The sequence below is a fragment of the Amia ocellicauda genome, chromosome 1, assembly GCF_036373705.1.
Source record: "Amia ocellicauda isolate fAmiCal2 chromosome 1, fAmiCal2.hap1, whole genome shotgun sequence".
Lineage (NCBI taxonomy): Eukaryota > Metazoa > Chordata > Actinopteri > Amiiformes > Amiidae > Amia > Amia ocellicauda.
Genome location: NC_089850.1, coordinates 55,659,586 through 55,675,629, shown reverse-complemented (window position 1 = coordinate 55,675,629; position 16,044 = coordinate 55,659,586). Strand labels below are relative to the sequence as shown.

General features: G+C 44.4%; 2 protein-coding genes across 2 annotated transcripts; one reads left to right on the top strand and one right to left on the bottom strand.

The window, feature by feature from the left end:
- Nucleotides 1-2,059: 2,059 nt before the first annotated feature.
- smfn (small fragment nuclease) lies at nucleotides 2,060-6,251 on the bottom strand. The gene is made up of 7 exons (XM_066709818.1): nucleotides 5,906-6,251; nucleotides 4,944-5,027; nucleotides 4,777-4,854; nucleotides 4,367-4,478; nucleotides 4,112-4,220; nucleotides 3,701-3,754; nucleotides 2,060-2,493 (listed from the first exon to the last, which is right to left on the bottom strand). The coding sequence occupies exons 1-7, from the start codon at nucleotides 6,218-6,220 to the stop codon at nucleotides 2,364-2,366; spliced, it is 882 nt and encodes a 293-aa protein (XP_066565915.1). The 5' UTR covers nucleotides 6,221-6,251; the 3' UTR covers nucleotides 2,060-2,363.
- A 450-nt stretch (nucleotides 6,252-6,701) lies between these two features.
- Nucleotides 6,702-12,550, top strand: rbm7 (RNA binding motif protein 7). Its single transcript, XM_066709831.1, has 5 exons — nucleotides 6,702-6,939; nucleotides 7,557-7,719; nucleotides 7,915-8,002; nucleotides 8,826-8,928; nucleotides 10,857-12,550. Exons 1-5 carry the CDS (start codon nucleotides 6,847-6,849, stop codon nucleotides 11,205-11,207), a joined length of 798 nt encoding a protein of 265 aa, XP_066565928.1. The 5' UTR covers nucleotides 6,702-6,846; the 3' UTR covers nucleotides 11,208-12,550.
- The last annotated feature ends 3,494 nt before the right edge of the window (nucleotides 12,551-16,044 follow it).

The following is a 16,044-nucleotide window of genomic DNA, read 5'->3' as shown; positions in this document are numbered from 1 at the left end:
TCAGTAATCAAGTTGGATCAGTGGATCAATCGGAGGTCAGCTGGAGCCAACAATAGAAGACATTATGGCTGAGCAGGACCAAGGTTGCAAATCACTAAAGGTATAATTGCACTGGTTAAAACTGGGGGTGAGTTTAAACAGGCAGCTGCACTGATGCTGTTATGTTTTTGCACTGGTATATTGTTGTAGAGCTTATAACCAGCTAACAGATACGTCTAATTCATTTGAACGCAGGATGATATATTATATTAGGTTCTTATATATCCCTTTTTCTAATTCTGCACTATTTAAAGGTCCACCCCGTTGAGCAGGCACCGCCGTGCACAGCATGCTTCTCATCAAAGAAACAGGACGTTCCCTTCTTCCACAGCGTTCCTACCATTCATACATTTCCCCAGGTATGTCATGTAAAAATAAAAAGGATTTGTCCTGCTAAGACTAATAAACACACATTACAGATGTGAGACCAGGACTTCTGTCCGCACAGTTTGCAACCGAAAGCATCAAAGGTTTATTGAACCAGGCCAAGGAATCTACAGGCGATCTCATTTTAGCTGGTCTTCTCAAAAACGCTGTTTTATCAAGACAACACTCAACAGATGGGTCCTGCTCTAAATATGTGTTGTTTCCCGACACTAAATGCTCATCATTCAGTGGGTTATGCGGCTCTGTGGCTCACAGCGGCTCACAGGTTAGCGAGTCGTGCAAACGCAACGCACAAGGTTCAGTGATTCGCTGGACCCTCCACCGTGTTGTGTGTACGGAGCGGGGGTGCACTGGGCTGCACGAACACCCACCCACCTGATCCTGTTGTCAGGCACTGATCGCACTTGTGCTGCTTTAACATCACCTAACCAGGTGGGAAACGATTCGATGTGATTGGATTCCTTCACCTGTCAAGTGGAATCATCACACGCAGGGAGACCCTTCACCCCACGTGCTGCTGCTCCTTTGGGTGGCTGTTCCTTCCACTCAGTGTTGTTGGTTCTCACGGTGTAAAAGCTAGCACTGGCCTTTTCCACTTCCTGAGATCGACTCTATATATTCACAATCTTATATATTTGTTATATGTTATGTATATAACATAAGTAAGAATATAAAATGATTGGGAAACACTGTCACCACATAATTGCATTTATTTCCATTAACTTTACCCCCAAAGCTTGTTAATCCTGCCTATTATTTGTGTGATTAAGCCCTAAGAATGATACAACTATCCACTCTTGAGTGGACATCACACTATTCAGTTTAGCAAGTAACCCAGTAAAAAACTCCACCTAAACCCAAAGTGTAAGGAATATCATTACTTATTTATGAAGGTGCTTTGAGTTGTTCATTAAAGGAGCTCCTGCAAATGCAACGTACTAAAAAATAGCCATAGGACTCGTGTTTTGTCCGGTTACACCCTTAGCGGTTATCTGTTTTCTACCACTGCATGCAATAACACTAGGAGACAAAAGTAACAAAAGGTTTCACACTGCCATCTTGTGTCTGCTTTCCTCGAGCTGACGTGCAGGCAGAGAAAGAGCAGATCGGAAGAGCAAATAATAGTGAGTCAGTTATGAACTCTGAGGCTTCATTGCTTGATTTAGGAATTTTATAAACTGTACCTAGATGACTAAATAAGGGCCCTGATGACATCATAATATGGATGCCTTCAGTCGGCCTCCTGCTGTGCTCCGCTGGCATCAAACAGCTGGTTATGAGAAGACTTCAGTGAGCTGTAAATGTGTCCGTTAGATGTTTCTGCATCAGAGCAAGAACATTAAATCCTTCCAAATTGGGAACGGCACCTTTTACAAAGCGGAAAACCCTGGAATGGCAATTTTAAACAATGTTGTGCCCATTAATGTCCTTGCTCTCACACATCAATTTAATCCACCGGCTTTTCAATGTCATCATTGATCTACACAACTACAATACTTGTATTAACGCTCAATTTGAATTAAAAACAGAGCACAATATGAAGGGGATTTGGTGTGGCGTCTGTTTAAAAACAAATAAACAGATACAGACCCCAATGACATGGTGCTGTATTAAAGATGGTCGTAAACAAAGCAAACATCAAACAGGTTTATTATCTCAACACCAGGAGAAAATGAAAATTAAAAGCAGATGTGTTTGAAACAAAGCAGACATTCAAACTCAACGGGCATCTTCATGAGCAAATTAAAAACAAGCTGCAGTTAGAAGGAAACAAAGAGAAATGTTAAAATAAAAGACACACTGCTTTCTCTGCCATTCACAGCAACAATACAGTAGGGATTTTAAACAACGTCGCCCCAGAGAAAGGCAACTGTTCCCAACTGTGTGCAAATAAGTCTTCAAGTTTATTTCTTCTCCGTGAAACTGACCCCTCCGGCTCAGCGGGACGCCTGGTCATTCTCTCCGTTTTCCGTGATTTTCTGTTTCTTTTCTTCCATTTCCACTTTGAAGACGTTCATTCTGTAAAACTGGAGCTCTTTGATGCTCTCCTGGATGTCGTCCAAGGCTCTAGAAAGGGGGAAATACATAAATAACAGTTTTGCCATCTTTTCCAACATTTGTAATTTATTTTTAAAGTGCCGAACTAGTTTCACTATCAAATATTTTTTCTTTTGTGTAATTAGCACTGACTCACAAGAATTCTACACTGTTTTTAAAAAGCAACTTCTGTGAATATAAATACACTGACTCAGGAATAAAATGATGATGTGTATAGGATAGTGTTTGCCTTTTTTATTGCTTCCCCACATTGTTTGGATGGAGAAAGTGAGGAGTCCACATAGACTCCTAGGTCTTTCTCATGCGTTACTTCATCTAGATCTGTTCCTCCCATAGTGTAATTATAGTGGACATTTTTGTTACCTGCATGTAATACCTTGCACTTGTCCACATTGAATTTCATCTGCCAGGTGTCGGCCCACAACTGAATATTATCTAAGTCCCTTTGAATAACCTGTGCTGCTGAGATTTTGTCTGCGGAGACACCTATTTTAGTATCATCTGCAAATTGGACAAGTTTGCCAACTATCCCAGAGTCCAGATCATTAATATAGATTAGAAAAAGCAAAGGCCCTAGTACTGATCCCTGTGGAACTCCACTAACAACCTCACTCCAGTTAGAAGCAACTCCTCTAATCAACACCCTCTGTTTCCTAGACATCAACCAGTTCATAATCCATCTACTTACATTACCCTGAATGCCTACAGCTTCCAATTTGAGGATCAGTCTTTGGTGTGGAACCTTATCAAAAGCTTTCTGAAAATCTAAGTATATTACATCATATGCTTTCACGTGATCTACAGCTGCAGCTGCATGTTCAAAAAATTCTAATAAATTAGTAAGACATGATCTGCCTCGTCTAAACCCATGTTGACTATCTCCAAGAATATGGTTTCATTAAGATGATCCTCTATTTTCTGTCTAATAAGTTTTTCCAACATTTTACAGGTGATGCAGGTGAGACTGATTGGTCTGTAATTTCCTGGCTCAGTTTTGTCCCCTTTCTTGTGGATTGGTGTGACATTTGCCGTCTTCCAGTCAGTTGGCACATCCCCTGTTCTAAGTGTCAACTGGAATATTTTAGTAAGCGCCCTATAAATAATTTCCCTTGTTTCTTTTCGTGATATGGGCTCAAGGCAAAACTCCTGATACACATCTAATGTTGGCTACCGCCCTCAGTCCTCCGAGATCTACAAGCGAATCGGGACAACTTGCCTGTGCGACGCTTTCTTCTTCGGCGCGAGCTTATACTCCTCTGGAAACCAGCGTCTGAAAGCGGAGAACAGCGGACGACAACGCCCGGGGAGAATACGATGAGTGCGATACGGGAGAAAAGACCCAGAGAGGCCAAAGACGAGAGCTTGTTCACATGCAAGCTGTCAGGGTGCTGGTGAGGAACAGTAATCATACGGATGGTTTGATTTCATTTTGAAGTATCCAAGACTAGATACTAGTTGACAGGAGAACAAATTATTTCTCAGTTGTTTATTTGGCTGGTGCTCTCATCCAGGGCAGCCCACATCTTGGAGATCATCTCGTGCATTTGGATGACACCCATGTGAATATCTGAATCAATTCACACATGTAAACGATGCCCCTCTGCAAAAGAGGTTGACCCCCGTTTACCTGCACAGCTCCTTGATCGTGCTCACGTCGATGATCCGGTAGTGAAGATGACGCATGAACTGGGGCATGTACTTGTCCAAGAACTTCTTATCGGCGTGAACCGAGTTCCCTGGAAAGACGCCGACACGGAGAAAAAGGTCAGCGCGCTTCACCCGCTCTCCCGAGCCGAGTGCACAACGCTACGGCCATAGAGGTCGCAGTAAACTCTGACAGGGCTGTGTGATTGTGTGCGCGCGTCGGAGCTGGACTGGTTACCTGCGAGAGGACAGTGGCCAGGGGGGGTGTACTGGCGGATAAAGGACAGGAACTCGTACTGCGCCTGCTCCAGGGACATCTTGCTGTCCCGCACGGCTTGCGTCAGCCCTGACTGGAGAGGGGAGACGCACAGAGAGGGAGCTCGACGCCTCCGGGCATGGTGCTGCATCATGGCGTGCCCCCCCAACCACCCCCACACCCCTCCTGCACTGCCAAGAAGTAACTGCACAAATTCAATACTTTAGATCTACAAATTTTCAGCATAAAAAACAAAACATACCGATGTAGCACTTAGATTGATTTCATTCAATGCTGCAGCCTGGTCTGAATGGGAGTGAATGTATCGATTTTTAACATCTTCCCATTTCCACATGTCATCCCAGCCGAGTGGTCTGAAGCTACATATTTACCTTACCGTGATGTTCCTTGCACCAGTCGGACATGCCATCCAGCAGCTTGTCTGGCTGATTGATGATTAAATTGGGGCCCTGTTGATTGAAAGACAGGGATACTTTCACCATAAACACAGAGGATGAAACAACCATGAGAGAGCAAGAGAGAGAGAGAGAATATTCACCTCCGCCAAAACGTTGAGGTCCGAGTCCGTTATGATGCAAGCCATCTCGATGATCTGGTCCTTCTCGATATCCAGGCCTGTCATCTGTCACAATTAAGAGAAGAGGCTGCAGCTTCACTGAGCAAACCTTGATTAACCCAGAGCTTAATCAATACGCCACTAAAGGCCCTGCCTATAATCTTATTGAAAGCTTTAAAAAAAAAACTAACTGACAGTTATTGGACCAGGAGAGAGCCAGAGAAATCCATCAGGGCTGTGACACTGCACTCAGCGGTGCTCAATCATGCACTGAAATATATGCAGGCTGATATATACTTTTTGGGAATAAACACTGGAAAATGCAGTTTGCTCAGATATTTGCAATGCAGAATGAGCTTTAGCTCTGCCACTTTTATTTTTGCATTAGAGAGATTATAGCTGACTGTAAGGTTAAATGATTTTGCAAACTCATCGTAGGATTTACAATCATCAACATTTTAACGGCGTTTCTTTCTAGCTCGTTCACTAAGGATTCAAAGCCATCCATCTCCAAACCCGCTTATCCGGGTGAGGGTTGGATTCAAAGCCTTGTCATCAAATTAAGTAGACTTTAAATTAAGTTGTATGTATATGTAAAGAACCCAGTAACAAAGTGGCATTTCCGAAGCTGTTTTGAAATCATGCAAACACGAATTAGAGAACTAGAAACTTCTACCAGAAACAACAACTAATATACTTGAAGGCGTTTCCACCCTCAGAGAGAGAGATTTGCATCAGCAACTTGACAGCAATCGCGCTCTCTCTCCTGAACACTTCGGTCGCATTCATGTTGCGCAGATGTCCGCAGTTCTGCGCAGATCTGCGGAATCCCACCGCTCCCATTGGTGGAGCCGCGCAGAACTGCGGACATATTCGCTATACTTGAACGCAAGCCTTAGGTAGCCTTTGTAAACAAGTCAACCTCGCTAAAATGACTCGGGTACCTCCAGGTCCACCCACACCAGCCTCTGGCCCATGCTCTCCGCCACAGACACCGGGGAAGCTGTCATCTTGCAGAAAGTCCGTGCGGGAGGATGATCAAACCCAGACAGCCTGCACCGTAAGCCCGCAGTTATGCCCGCAGTTTTGCCCTCTCTGGCAGATGCAGAGTAAAGTGCGCAGCAGAGCCGTGCAGCAGCAGCTGGCAGATCAAGTGTCCGGGTCCCGGCTGGCGCTGATTCTGCGGGTCCGGGCGTGAGCAGCCGTCTCCCAAAGCCTGTCCTAGCGCAGCTCCACGCCGCTCTCATGCTCGCCGGCATCCTGGTCGACTTCCGACACGGTGTCGTAAAGATGACAGCGAAAACGCGGAAACGACATTTGCATTTTACAACATTTATTTATTTATTTATTTATTTGTGTGTGCAGTGATTGATTGTGCTGTAACGACTGTATTTTACTGTTGAGCCCTTATGATTAGAAAGACTTGCCAGGTAATTAAAAAAGCATAATGTGTAACTACATGTATTAGCTAAATAGGCTAAATTTAAGGGCAAAGTTGTTTGGGATTACATTAAAGCGCATTCAACCAAGCTGGTGGCAACATTTCTTTTTAAATAAACATTGCATGTCTTTATATAGAAAAATGACGCATGTATATATATGTAAAATACATTCCAAACGTTAATTCCCACCCAATTAATTACACAAAAGAGCAAGAACGGCTTAAATCATCATATCAGAACGAGGCTTGCGTGGCAAAACTGTTGACTGGAAACGAGGCTTGCGTGGCAAAACCCCGAATGAAAACGAGGCTACGGCAGCGGCCTGGCAGTGTTGCGTTACGGCTGGGTTTCCTGTTCCGTTTTTGCGGGTTTTTATATCGATTATCCCTTTTTAAAAAATATATATGTATATATATTATTTTTAAAACAGTTTTTACGTAAACATGGGGATATCCGAGGAAGCCGACCGGACACTGTTCGTGGGGAATTTGGACCCGAGAGTGACAGAAGAGATTTTATTCGAGTTGTTTTTACAGGTATGAAGCTAAAGCAATACAACAACCGCGAAACTGCAGTTATTACAGTGTATAATTACCACAGGGGAAGAAATGTGGGAGAAATGGCGTTTTCCCTGTGGAGCCCTGCAAACTGCGAGAGCGAAACGCGGCACTGAAGGGAAAACCAATTCAGACCAACGTGCATAGCATGTCGGGCAGTTGAAATGAGTAACTACCATAGTCGTGCCATGCCAATACATGATCAGATACCCTTCGGACTTCTGCATTTTAACCCCCACTGTCCTGCTGCAACTTTGCAAACACACCCTAAGTTATTATTTAAAAGATTGAATTATTTTGCGGTTGATGTTCAAAGCTACATATGCATTAAATTGATGCACTGTTTCACCATTTAAGTCCTGTAATGGGCCGTTTGCACGATTGCATGCTTTAAGACGTTAATGTGAACATGTCAGACCTCTTCTATATGAAGTGCATGTTCAGTGCTTCTCAATTCATGCACATCTCATCAGCTGGCATCATCATAGTGTAAGAGATGAATGAGAGGGGCAGCAGGACCCAACACAGTAAATGTCCGGTTCTGCCGAGCTGATTCATGCTTTCTGCTTTTTGTGTATTGTGTTTGTTCACGTCAGGCCGGCCCCATGATCAAAGTGAAAATACCAAAGGATAAGGATGGAAAAGCCAAGCAGTTTGCCTTCGTGAATTTCAAGCATGAGGTGTCGGTGCCCTATGGGATGAGTCTGCTCAACGGGACCCGGCTGTTCGGGAGACCCCTGAAAATCCAATTCAGATCAGGTTAGTAAATTCTGTCTTTTGTGTCATTCACAATAAATGGGTGTAGGGGTGCTGGTGTGCACGCACACAGTTTCCTTTTTTTTTGCCCAAAACACTAAATTTCAAAGCAAACCACAGTCTGACATGTTTTAAGAGTCTGCATGCCGTGCTGCGGTCCCAGAGTGTTACTTGACTTGGTTTCCTGTTGTGTCTTAGGGAGCAGCCATGGGAACACGGATGCCAACAGCCCAGCCCAGTCTCCGGTCCCCAGCCCCTCCGGCGCGCCCTCCGCACACGCGGGCAGGTGTGTTGTCTGTACTCGAACGCCTGTGATCGGTGAAGGAATACCGGCTGGAAGAGTGTGCATGTGGCTGCAGGGATGAGGCAGAGCGGCTGCATCTGTTTCTGCAACCCTTCAGATGCGCTGGGCCGTGTGATTCATTTGTGTGTTTAGAGCATAATCCAATCGAGAGGAGGACATTCACCCCATCGTGCTCGTTTGGTGTCCATTAATAACTAAGTGATCAAGGATCCTATCCAGTCTGTTTTTGAATGTTCCCAAATTGTCTCTTCAGCCACATCGCTGGGGAGTTTGTTCAGATTGTGACGCCTCTCTGTGTGAAGAAGTGTCTCCTGTTTTCTGTCTTGAATGCCTTGAAGCCCAATTTCCATTTGTGTCCCCGGGTGCGTGTGTCCCTGCTGATCTGGAAAAGCTCCTCTGGTTTGATGTGGTCGATGCCTTTCATGATTTTGAAGACTTGAATCAAGTCCTCACGTAGTCTCCTCTGTTCCAGGGTGAAAAGGTTCAGTTCCTCAGTCTGTGTTAAGTGTTAAGTCTGAGGTATATGGGGCTCCGTTGAAACGATCACAGAAACGTTTTGTCAGTTTGTTGCCGGACATCAGCCGGTCCGATCAATCCATTCTGTCGTTACCATGTATGTCAATAAGTATTGATCCCCAGTAAAGATCTATAATGTCAGTGTAACTGTTTCAAACTGGAAAATAACGGGGCCGAAGCCTTTACAATGGGAGAGGTGGGGGTTGTAGATGCAGGATGATGCCATAAGGGACAGTGTTTGCGTTGTTGTGTCTCCAAGCGCTTTAAGGGGCTGTTGTTTGCTCTCCAGGTTCGACCGGGCCGCCGATCTCATGAGCCCCCTCATCGGCTCCCCCCCAGCCCTGATGCAGAGGTCCTTATCCTCCCCAGAAAGTCTGCAGAGACAGGTCATGGTGAGTGTCCAGCTCGACAGGCTGACCGCCGTCCAACGGACCCCAGATCCCCCGTGCACTGCCGCGGACTGCGCTTATGCGGTTCGTCTCCAAGCACACCTTTTCATCGAAAGCAGGGATTCCCGATGTCTGGGGGTGGAGGGCCAGTTTCTGGAGGTTGCACAGGATGGGGGGGCTGCAGTAGAAAACTAAATAAATATGTCCTGAATCATACCTTTTTATTTCCTATACATTTTTGTTAGGGAACATTTATTATTTCCCCCCAAATTACATGTGGAGTTTGTAACAAATGTTCAGAGTGTAAAAATATAGTAAAGAGTCGCATAGAGCTAAAACAATCAGTACATAATTCATTGTAATCTGCCAAACACAGGCAGAGGTTATTGTTGTCTATAGCTGTATAATTAAGAATGGTGTTTAATTACAATTCACTTTTCTGTACAGTACACACATAGAACTAACTGGATTTATTTACTTATTTATCTATTGATGTATTCATTTATTTTTGTAATGAGAAGCCAGGAAATATGAAACGACGCTTAAATATGAAACAAAACGGAGACTCAGTCAGGGCAACAGGGTGGCGACTTGTTTAGTGTACGTGTTCAGAGTCTGATTTGTAAGACTGTTGCTCGGCGGGACACTGAGTGTGAAATCTGCATGCCGAGTGTCAAAGCGTGTCTTGGTTTTATGTTGTACGTCTTGCCAAATTACCGGTACTTCGCTCCGCTCTTCCCATTCCTGCACCTCGATGCTCATTTTGGACGCTGCGGCTTTTCTTTGCCACTGACTTCTGCGGTGTCGTTTCCGTTTCATCTCCCGTTCTTCTCTTTAAGGTCAACTTAATAATGTTCTGCACTACCGTGTTAATTCAGATTAGAAGCATTCTCGCATCTCCTGTCCCAGAGCGGGAGACTCGGCGCACAGCGTGTTTTAGTGGCGTTACTTGTTAACGTACCTGTTGTAGTTTCTCGTTGTTGGTCCTGGTTTCCTGGCTCATTGATATTGCTAAAATGCAAAATCACGCGTGAGGTGGCAGTAACGAGTGGGCTGCGGTCATGTGATGAACGGGCTGCAGGTTGCCTGTTCCTGATCTGAAGCGCTAATAACCCGTCTAATGTCGCCCTCTGTGAGTAAGACTAGATCAAATTGAATAAAACAACCGTGTGGCACTCATCAGACTCGCTCTCATTTGGCTTTTTGCAGTGCGTTTAGAAAATATACGATTACACTGGTAATGTATACATTTTTCATTCTGAAAGAGCAGTGTCCCCCATTTGCCGGTATGCCTGTGTTACTGTGCTGTTCTGTATTTTTACTATAGTTTACCCACATGTCAAGGGCACTGTGTTGCAGTGTCTTTAGTATTTACTACTTTCAGCACAGTTGTCTGTTTTTAATGTTACTGAACACCGGGAGGAAACTACTCATCAAGGGAAGTAAAATCAATACCCATACATAAACAATAAAAATAAATAAAAACACAATTACTGTTCGAGAGAAAACGCCTCCTTGTGCTTTAAAAAAAGTCCTTGTTTATATGCATTGACTGTAAAAAAAAATAATAATAATAGGATTTTCTTTCAACTCTATATGCTAGTAACTTGTGACATCATCAATATATTATGCAAATTAGCAACAACTTCTTTTCTGAGTTTTTCAAATCGCCGTTCCCATCCTTTCACTACGGGCTGCTGTTCCACTTCTGAGAGCTTGTTTTGTGGTATGTTTGGTATATATGTAGAACGATCAGCGTACACAAGGAAGAGCCAACCCTATTGCTCTCGGTCCGCTCGGCGTGCAGGCGTTTCTGCTGTCAGGCAGCCGGTCTGTGCTGTGTTATTCTCTGCATGTTTGTGAAATGTGTGTATACTGTGTATCGGCTCGGAAATAAACCAGCCTCATCGTCGCCTGTCCCCGTTTCTCAGATGAACAACGTCTGGCAGATGCAGCAGCTGAACGGCGCGGCCCTGACGTCCGGGTTCCAGCAGCAGAGCTCCCCGCATTACCGGCAGGGCAGCCCCGGCTACGGTGGCGGCTGGCAGCAGGAGGCACCCCCCCAGCGCGGCCAGAGGCACCACCAGGACGCCGGGCACTACAGCCGTGAGCATCGGGGCCCGGAGCGGGGCGTGGACCCGGGCTCCGAGCGGCACTTCAGGGCCCAGCGCGATGGCTACTACCACCAGGACGAGCGCGGGGGCGGCCGCAGCAGCAGGGACAACATAGACCGGCGCCGGGACTCGTCCAGGGATGGCAGGTGGCGTCCGCACAAATACTGAGGGGCCCGTCCTTCCCTGGGGCCGAGATGGGGCCTGTCCTTCCTGGGTGCTGGGGGGGGGGGCCTGTCCACAAGGGACTTCTCTCGCGATACTTTTGCCTTTAAAAAAGAAAAGAGAGAAATGTATTGTTTCTGGTCCGTAAGATGATTTAAAAAAGAAAATATTGTGATAAGTGTTGTTCTGTATTTTAATAACCGGATCTATAAGAGTTTTTCTATAGGTTTTTTTTTTAAACTGGGTTTTTTACTTTAATAGAGAATTCGTCTCAAACTGGCCCCTATAACTTGGTGCTACAGGCGTCCACCGCAACCCTTTTTAGGCTGTGCTGGGCGACCCCGGGCCGGCTGGGCAGCAGGCCTCTCTGCGCTCCAGGGTTATTTGGTGCTACATGCCGGCCGAGCGGATGCACCGAAGTGGGAGGACGGATCGATGGCACTGCGGCCTTCGAGAAACTGGCAACTGTACAAATGGTAGAGAGAAATGAGACACATCGGCAGAGACAGCGGAAGAGCCTGGATAGCCGATGCGTTACAGACACAAACTGATTTGGGCAACGCTTATTTTGTCCTTGGTCTTCTCATGGAAAACTTCAAGGGTATAGAGCTCTGAAGCATCACAAATGAGTCTCGGTTTTCCAACGCTTTTCTTTTTTAGTTTCTGGGTATAAAATGATATCAAAGTATTGAGGGAGAGAAGGATGTGATACTTGTGCAGTAGGAGCGACAGTTCCAGCCGTTTCACGCCGGTCACTGCTTGATTATGCTATACTGTAAGGCTGGGCTTTTTTCTGACACAATTATTGAGGTATTCTGAAAATTGTGATAAAAAATGTATTTCTAAAGTCGTAGCGTGTTGCGGGCAAATGTGGGGGGAGAAAAGAAAAGTGTAAACCTTTCGGGATTTTATTTGAAACCATTGTATGTAGACGGCCCAGTATCGTTTTTAATTCATGTGAGATGCATTGTTATTATTAATATACACAGAATACCTCCTCGTTAATACTCGGCTGCAGATCGAACACACAAGACGTCAGCGATGCAGATGGGGAAAATTGCCGGCAGTAACCAGAAGTCATGCGTTTTATATGTGAATCTTCCGTTTTAATAAGGTTTTACAGTCTAACTTCTACTGCAGAGACTCTGAAATCACGGAACTCCAGAATGTTTTATAAAGAGCGATGTACATATCTGAGGGGTGGGGGGGGGAACAAACTAAATTACGCCTGAATGTCGAAGAAAAAGAAATGGAAACTGGTGTTTGGTGTCTTTTGTTTTTAAGAAAAACAACTTTGTTCATTGCTTAAAAACTCTCAGGTATTTGTAGTAAATTCCTTTTCTAACTGACCTCCGTCTGCTGTGTGTTTACTGACGGGACGCCTGTGTGATTTGTGCCTCGGGCTCAGCGTGATCTGTGATGGAGTTGTAGGTGAGTAAGTCTTGAGTAACGCAGGTCGATATCTGGGTCCTATTCCTGCAACAACAGAAACGGCGAGTTGGTTTGGGTATTGTATTCATTGTTTCATTACTTGATTTTCAGTTTTAACACATAAGAGTCCAATCGAGAGGAGGACATTCGCCCCATCGTGCTCGTTTGGTGTCCATTAATAACTAAGTGATCAAGGATCCTATCCAGTCTGTTTTTGAATGTTCCCAAATTGTCTCTTCAGCCACATCGCTGGGGAGTTTGTTCAGATTGTGACGCCTCTCTGTGTGAAGAAGTGTCTCCTGTTTTCTGTCTTGAATGCCTTGAAGCCCAATTTCCATTTGTGTCCCCGGGTGCGTGTGTCCCTGCTGATCTGGAAAAGCTCCTCTGGTTTGATGTGGTCGATGCCTTTCATGATTTTGAAGACTTGAATCAAGTCCCCACGTAGTCTCCTCTGTTCCAGGGTGAAAAATCAGTTTCACATGATTTTGTGTCAAAACCAGATGTTCTGTGAAGGTGGTAATTGTGTTTAGTGTGAGATAAATAAAACTAATCGTCTTGTAGTCGAGTGCGTGAAGTGGCATCTCCCAGTTCTACCAGTCCATTATTTCAGCACCTTGGCCAGCACACTGCATGTCGGTGGAGGCAAGGTTTCAATACTGGACTTCATTGTGGGTCTGAATGTGACTTTAATTCCTTTAAAAAGCGCTGTGAATGGAAACCATATTTGGAACATCCATGAAAATAACTGATTTAGTTGGACAGTTTGGACTTTTGAAAAAGCAGGGAGGTGGGTATGTCATGCGTAAATAATATGCACGTTTGTAAAGATGTGTCTGTTAAAACGTATAAGCACTTTATTTCGGTTAACAAATTCGCGAGGCACTGTCATTTGAATATTACATTTTTTGGGAGAAGGATAGTTGTAGAAACATTCATAATAAAATTAACTATAATGACACGCATTTATAACCGCATGCTCATGACAAATCCCCTACGAGACAAAGCACGACCCAAACAAGACTAGGAATATTAAAACACGGACTGTTTTTCCCCTTAAGGTTGCCCTCTGCTGGTTAAATACAATATTACACATCAAGTCCAGATTTAAATCTAATCAAGAGGGCTGGGAGGGCTTTCAGTGGCAGGTAAGTATCGCACAGTGTCGTGTCCCAGCTCAGCGCCGGGTCCGAAGCTCAGCCCCTCTTCACAGGGAGTGGAAAGTCCCGTGTTCGTCTGTGGCTGCAGTATCTTCATCTGTCGGCAGGGGGCGCCACAATTCCTGAATGACATTTTCTCCGCATGCATTGTTCTAGAGCGTTTATCTAAAGCCTGCCCTGTATTTGTTGATTTATTTGGAGGATGTCTGCATGCAAGGCATCTTACAAGGTTTAGAAGAGTAAAAAATAAATAAGGAACAATACATATTTACAACCTGACAGCTTCAGAATCTAAAGAGCGGTACAGGAACTCAATTAGCAGTGCATTAAATTAAGCAATAGTCTCCGTTTTAGGCTTTATTTAATTTACAGATTTATGAGGATAATTAGATCATGATTTTTATAAGTTTACATTTAATTGGTTAATTATACATTCATCACACTTCTTTACACATAGAACTACTTCATAGAGAACATAGAAAACGGTAGGTTAGCTTTAATATATATATATATATATATATATATATATATACACACACACACCATATGTATGCATGCAAAAAATGTGAAGCTATAATGTTTAGTTAATTTCTTCTGCTTGAATGTATAGTTTGAAGATGCATTCATACATAAATCAGAATGTGTACCATAAGCAAAGTTTTCAATTACCTCAGCAAATCACACACACACACTGTAAGCTCTTTGTGTTTTTATAAACTGACAAGTGTGGAATTCCTGACTGATGCTTGGAAATTTCCCTAATGAAGAGTATCCTCCCATTACAGCGCAGTACTGGGAAGGCCCTGATTAAACGCGGTTGCTGGCATAACTGTCTTAATTGATTAATCTGGCTGGCGTCTGCGGGCCCGGGGCGAGGGGATTACCGGCTCCCATGCACTTTTATAGAAGCGACTGCGACCAGCGCAGCGGAGGTGATCCCCACCGAGAACTGCCCGCCCGGGGCCTCACGGATCCCACATCCTGCTGCTCGGGTTGCAGGGCACCTGTGCCAGCGCTCCAGGACAGAGGTGCCCTTAGCCCTGCCCGGAGGCGCCACAGGGACACACTTTTGAAAGAGGCCGGCCCAAAATCTTCAAAAGCCTCTGCATTTTAGATTCATCCCTAAAGGTTTCCTTCCTGCAATCTTCCCCACAGGGACCAGCACCGATGTCAATCTGTGTGAGGCCTTCTGAGGAGATCTCTGTTTTGGTGGCCTCCAAATTATAACTATCCTGGTTATGGATAATTGTAATGTTCACTTAAACCTCTCTGGGTACATGGTTTCTGAATCGTATTGTTTAATCTAAAGGGAATAAAGAAACTGGACCAAAGGAAAGGGATTGTTTCGCAGGCTGTAAGACCTTTCTGTGGGATCTGGAAAAAAACATAACACCTTGAAAGCTGCTTCAATATTTGTAATGTCTTTCAAACATACTGATCTCCTAGTCCTGTACCTTACCTTGCTTTCAGAAGCAGCTGACACACACAGGCAAAGCACAGCCTCGGATTATGCCAGTTCATCTGGTTGAGATCCAGATACTAAATGCTCTTTTGATACTAAATTATTCTCTAATTTGTACTTAATTTTCAAACGTGTAGCACTCCCTTGAATATTAAACATTACTGTTCCTGCCCTTTCCCCGAGGGTAAATCATGTTCTACTCAATTCACAGCCTTTCTGAACAATGATCAGTTCATCTGTGTTACTTACTCTAAAAGTGGGTTTGTTCTAATAGCTCTAGCATGACGTCACAGAGTGGGTGCCTCTGTCGGCAGCGCTGTGATGCCCCCTGATGTCCCTCATGCCAGCAATACAACACCGGCTGCTGTGTGTGACTCCTATACACACTGTAAGGGGCAATATCAGAAGCTGGTTGTCTGATAATGTCTATCAACTCATTCAGGTTGTTTAACATTTTAAACGGTTTATGTTAAATGGGTCATGCTTGCACTTGATGAACCTTTTCAACAATTAAAAAAAGTGATTTTGGGAAGAAAAAAAAAACGTTTCATTGAGGGTTACTTTGTTTGCTTGTGCAATACTGATACCTGCTGGCAAAGATATTGTTTTTCATGTTTTTTTCTTGTTTTGTTTTTGTTCTTTTGAACGGGATTTATTTTGATGCCTTCCCTGTTATAACAAGCACACGAAATATTTATAGAAACGGTGTCCGCACCCATTCAAACTGAATGATCGCAAATCATCACCATGTTTTCGTAAGGGAATAGCCTTGTGTACTTTTGCGAGATGGGAC

Bases quoted from the DNA above. Each gene is read 5' to 3' on its own strand.
- rbm7 (XM_066709831.1), top strand. From the start codon at position 6,847: ATGGGGATATCCGAGGAAGCCGACCGGACACTGTTCGTGGGGAATTTG. The intron at 7,720-7,914 runs GTTAGTAAATTC...GTTGTGTCTTAG, and splicing joins GAAAATCCAATTCAGATCAG to GGAGCAGCCATGGGAACACG. The intron at 8,003-8,825 runs GTGTGTTGTCTG...TTTGCTCTCCAG, and splicing joins CCCTCCGCACACGCGGGCAG to GTTCGACCGGGCCGCCGATC.
- smfn (XM_066709818.1), bottom strand. From the start codon at position 6,220: ATGCCGGCGAGCATGAGAGCGGCGTGGAGCTGCGCTAGGACAGGCTTT. The intron at 4,479-4,776 runs GTAAATATGTAG...TCCCCTCTCCAG, and splicing joins GCAAGGAACATCACGGTAAG to TCAGGGCTGACGCAAGCCGT. The intron at 2,494-3,700 runs GCAAGTTGTCCC...CCCCCTTTCTAG, and splicing joins AAGAAGAAAGCGTCGCACAG to AGCCTTGGACGACATCCAGG.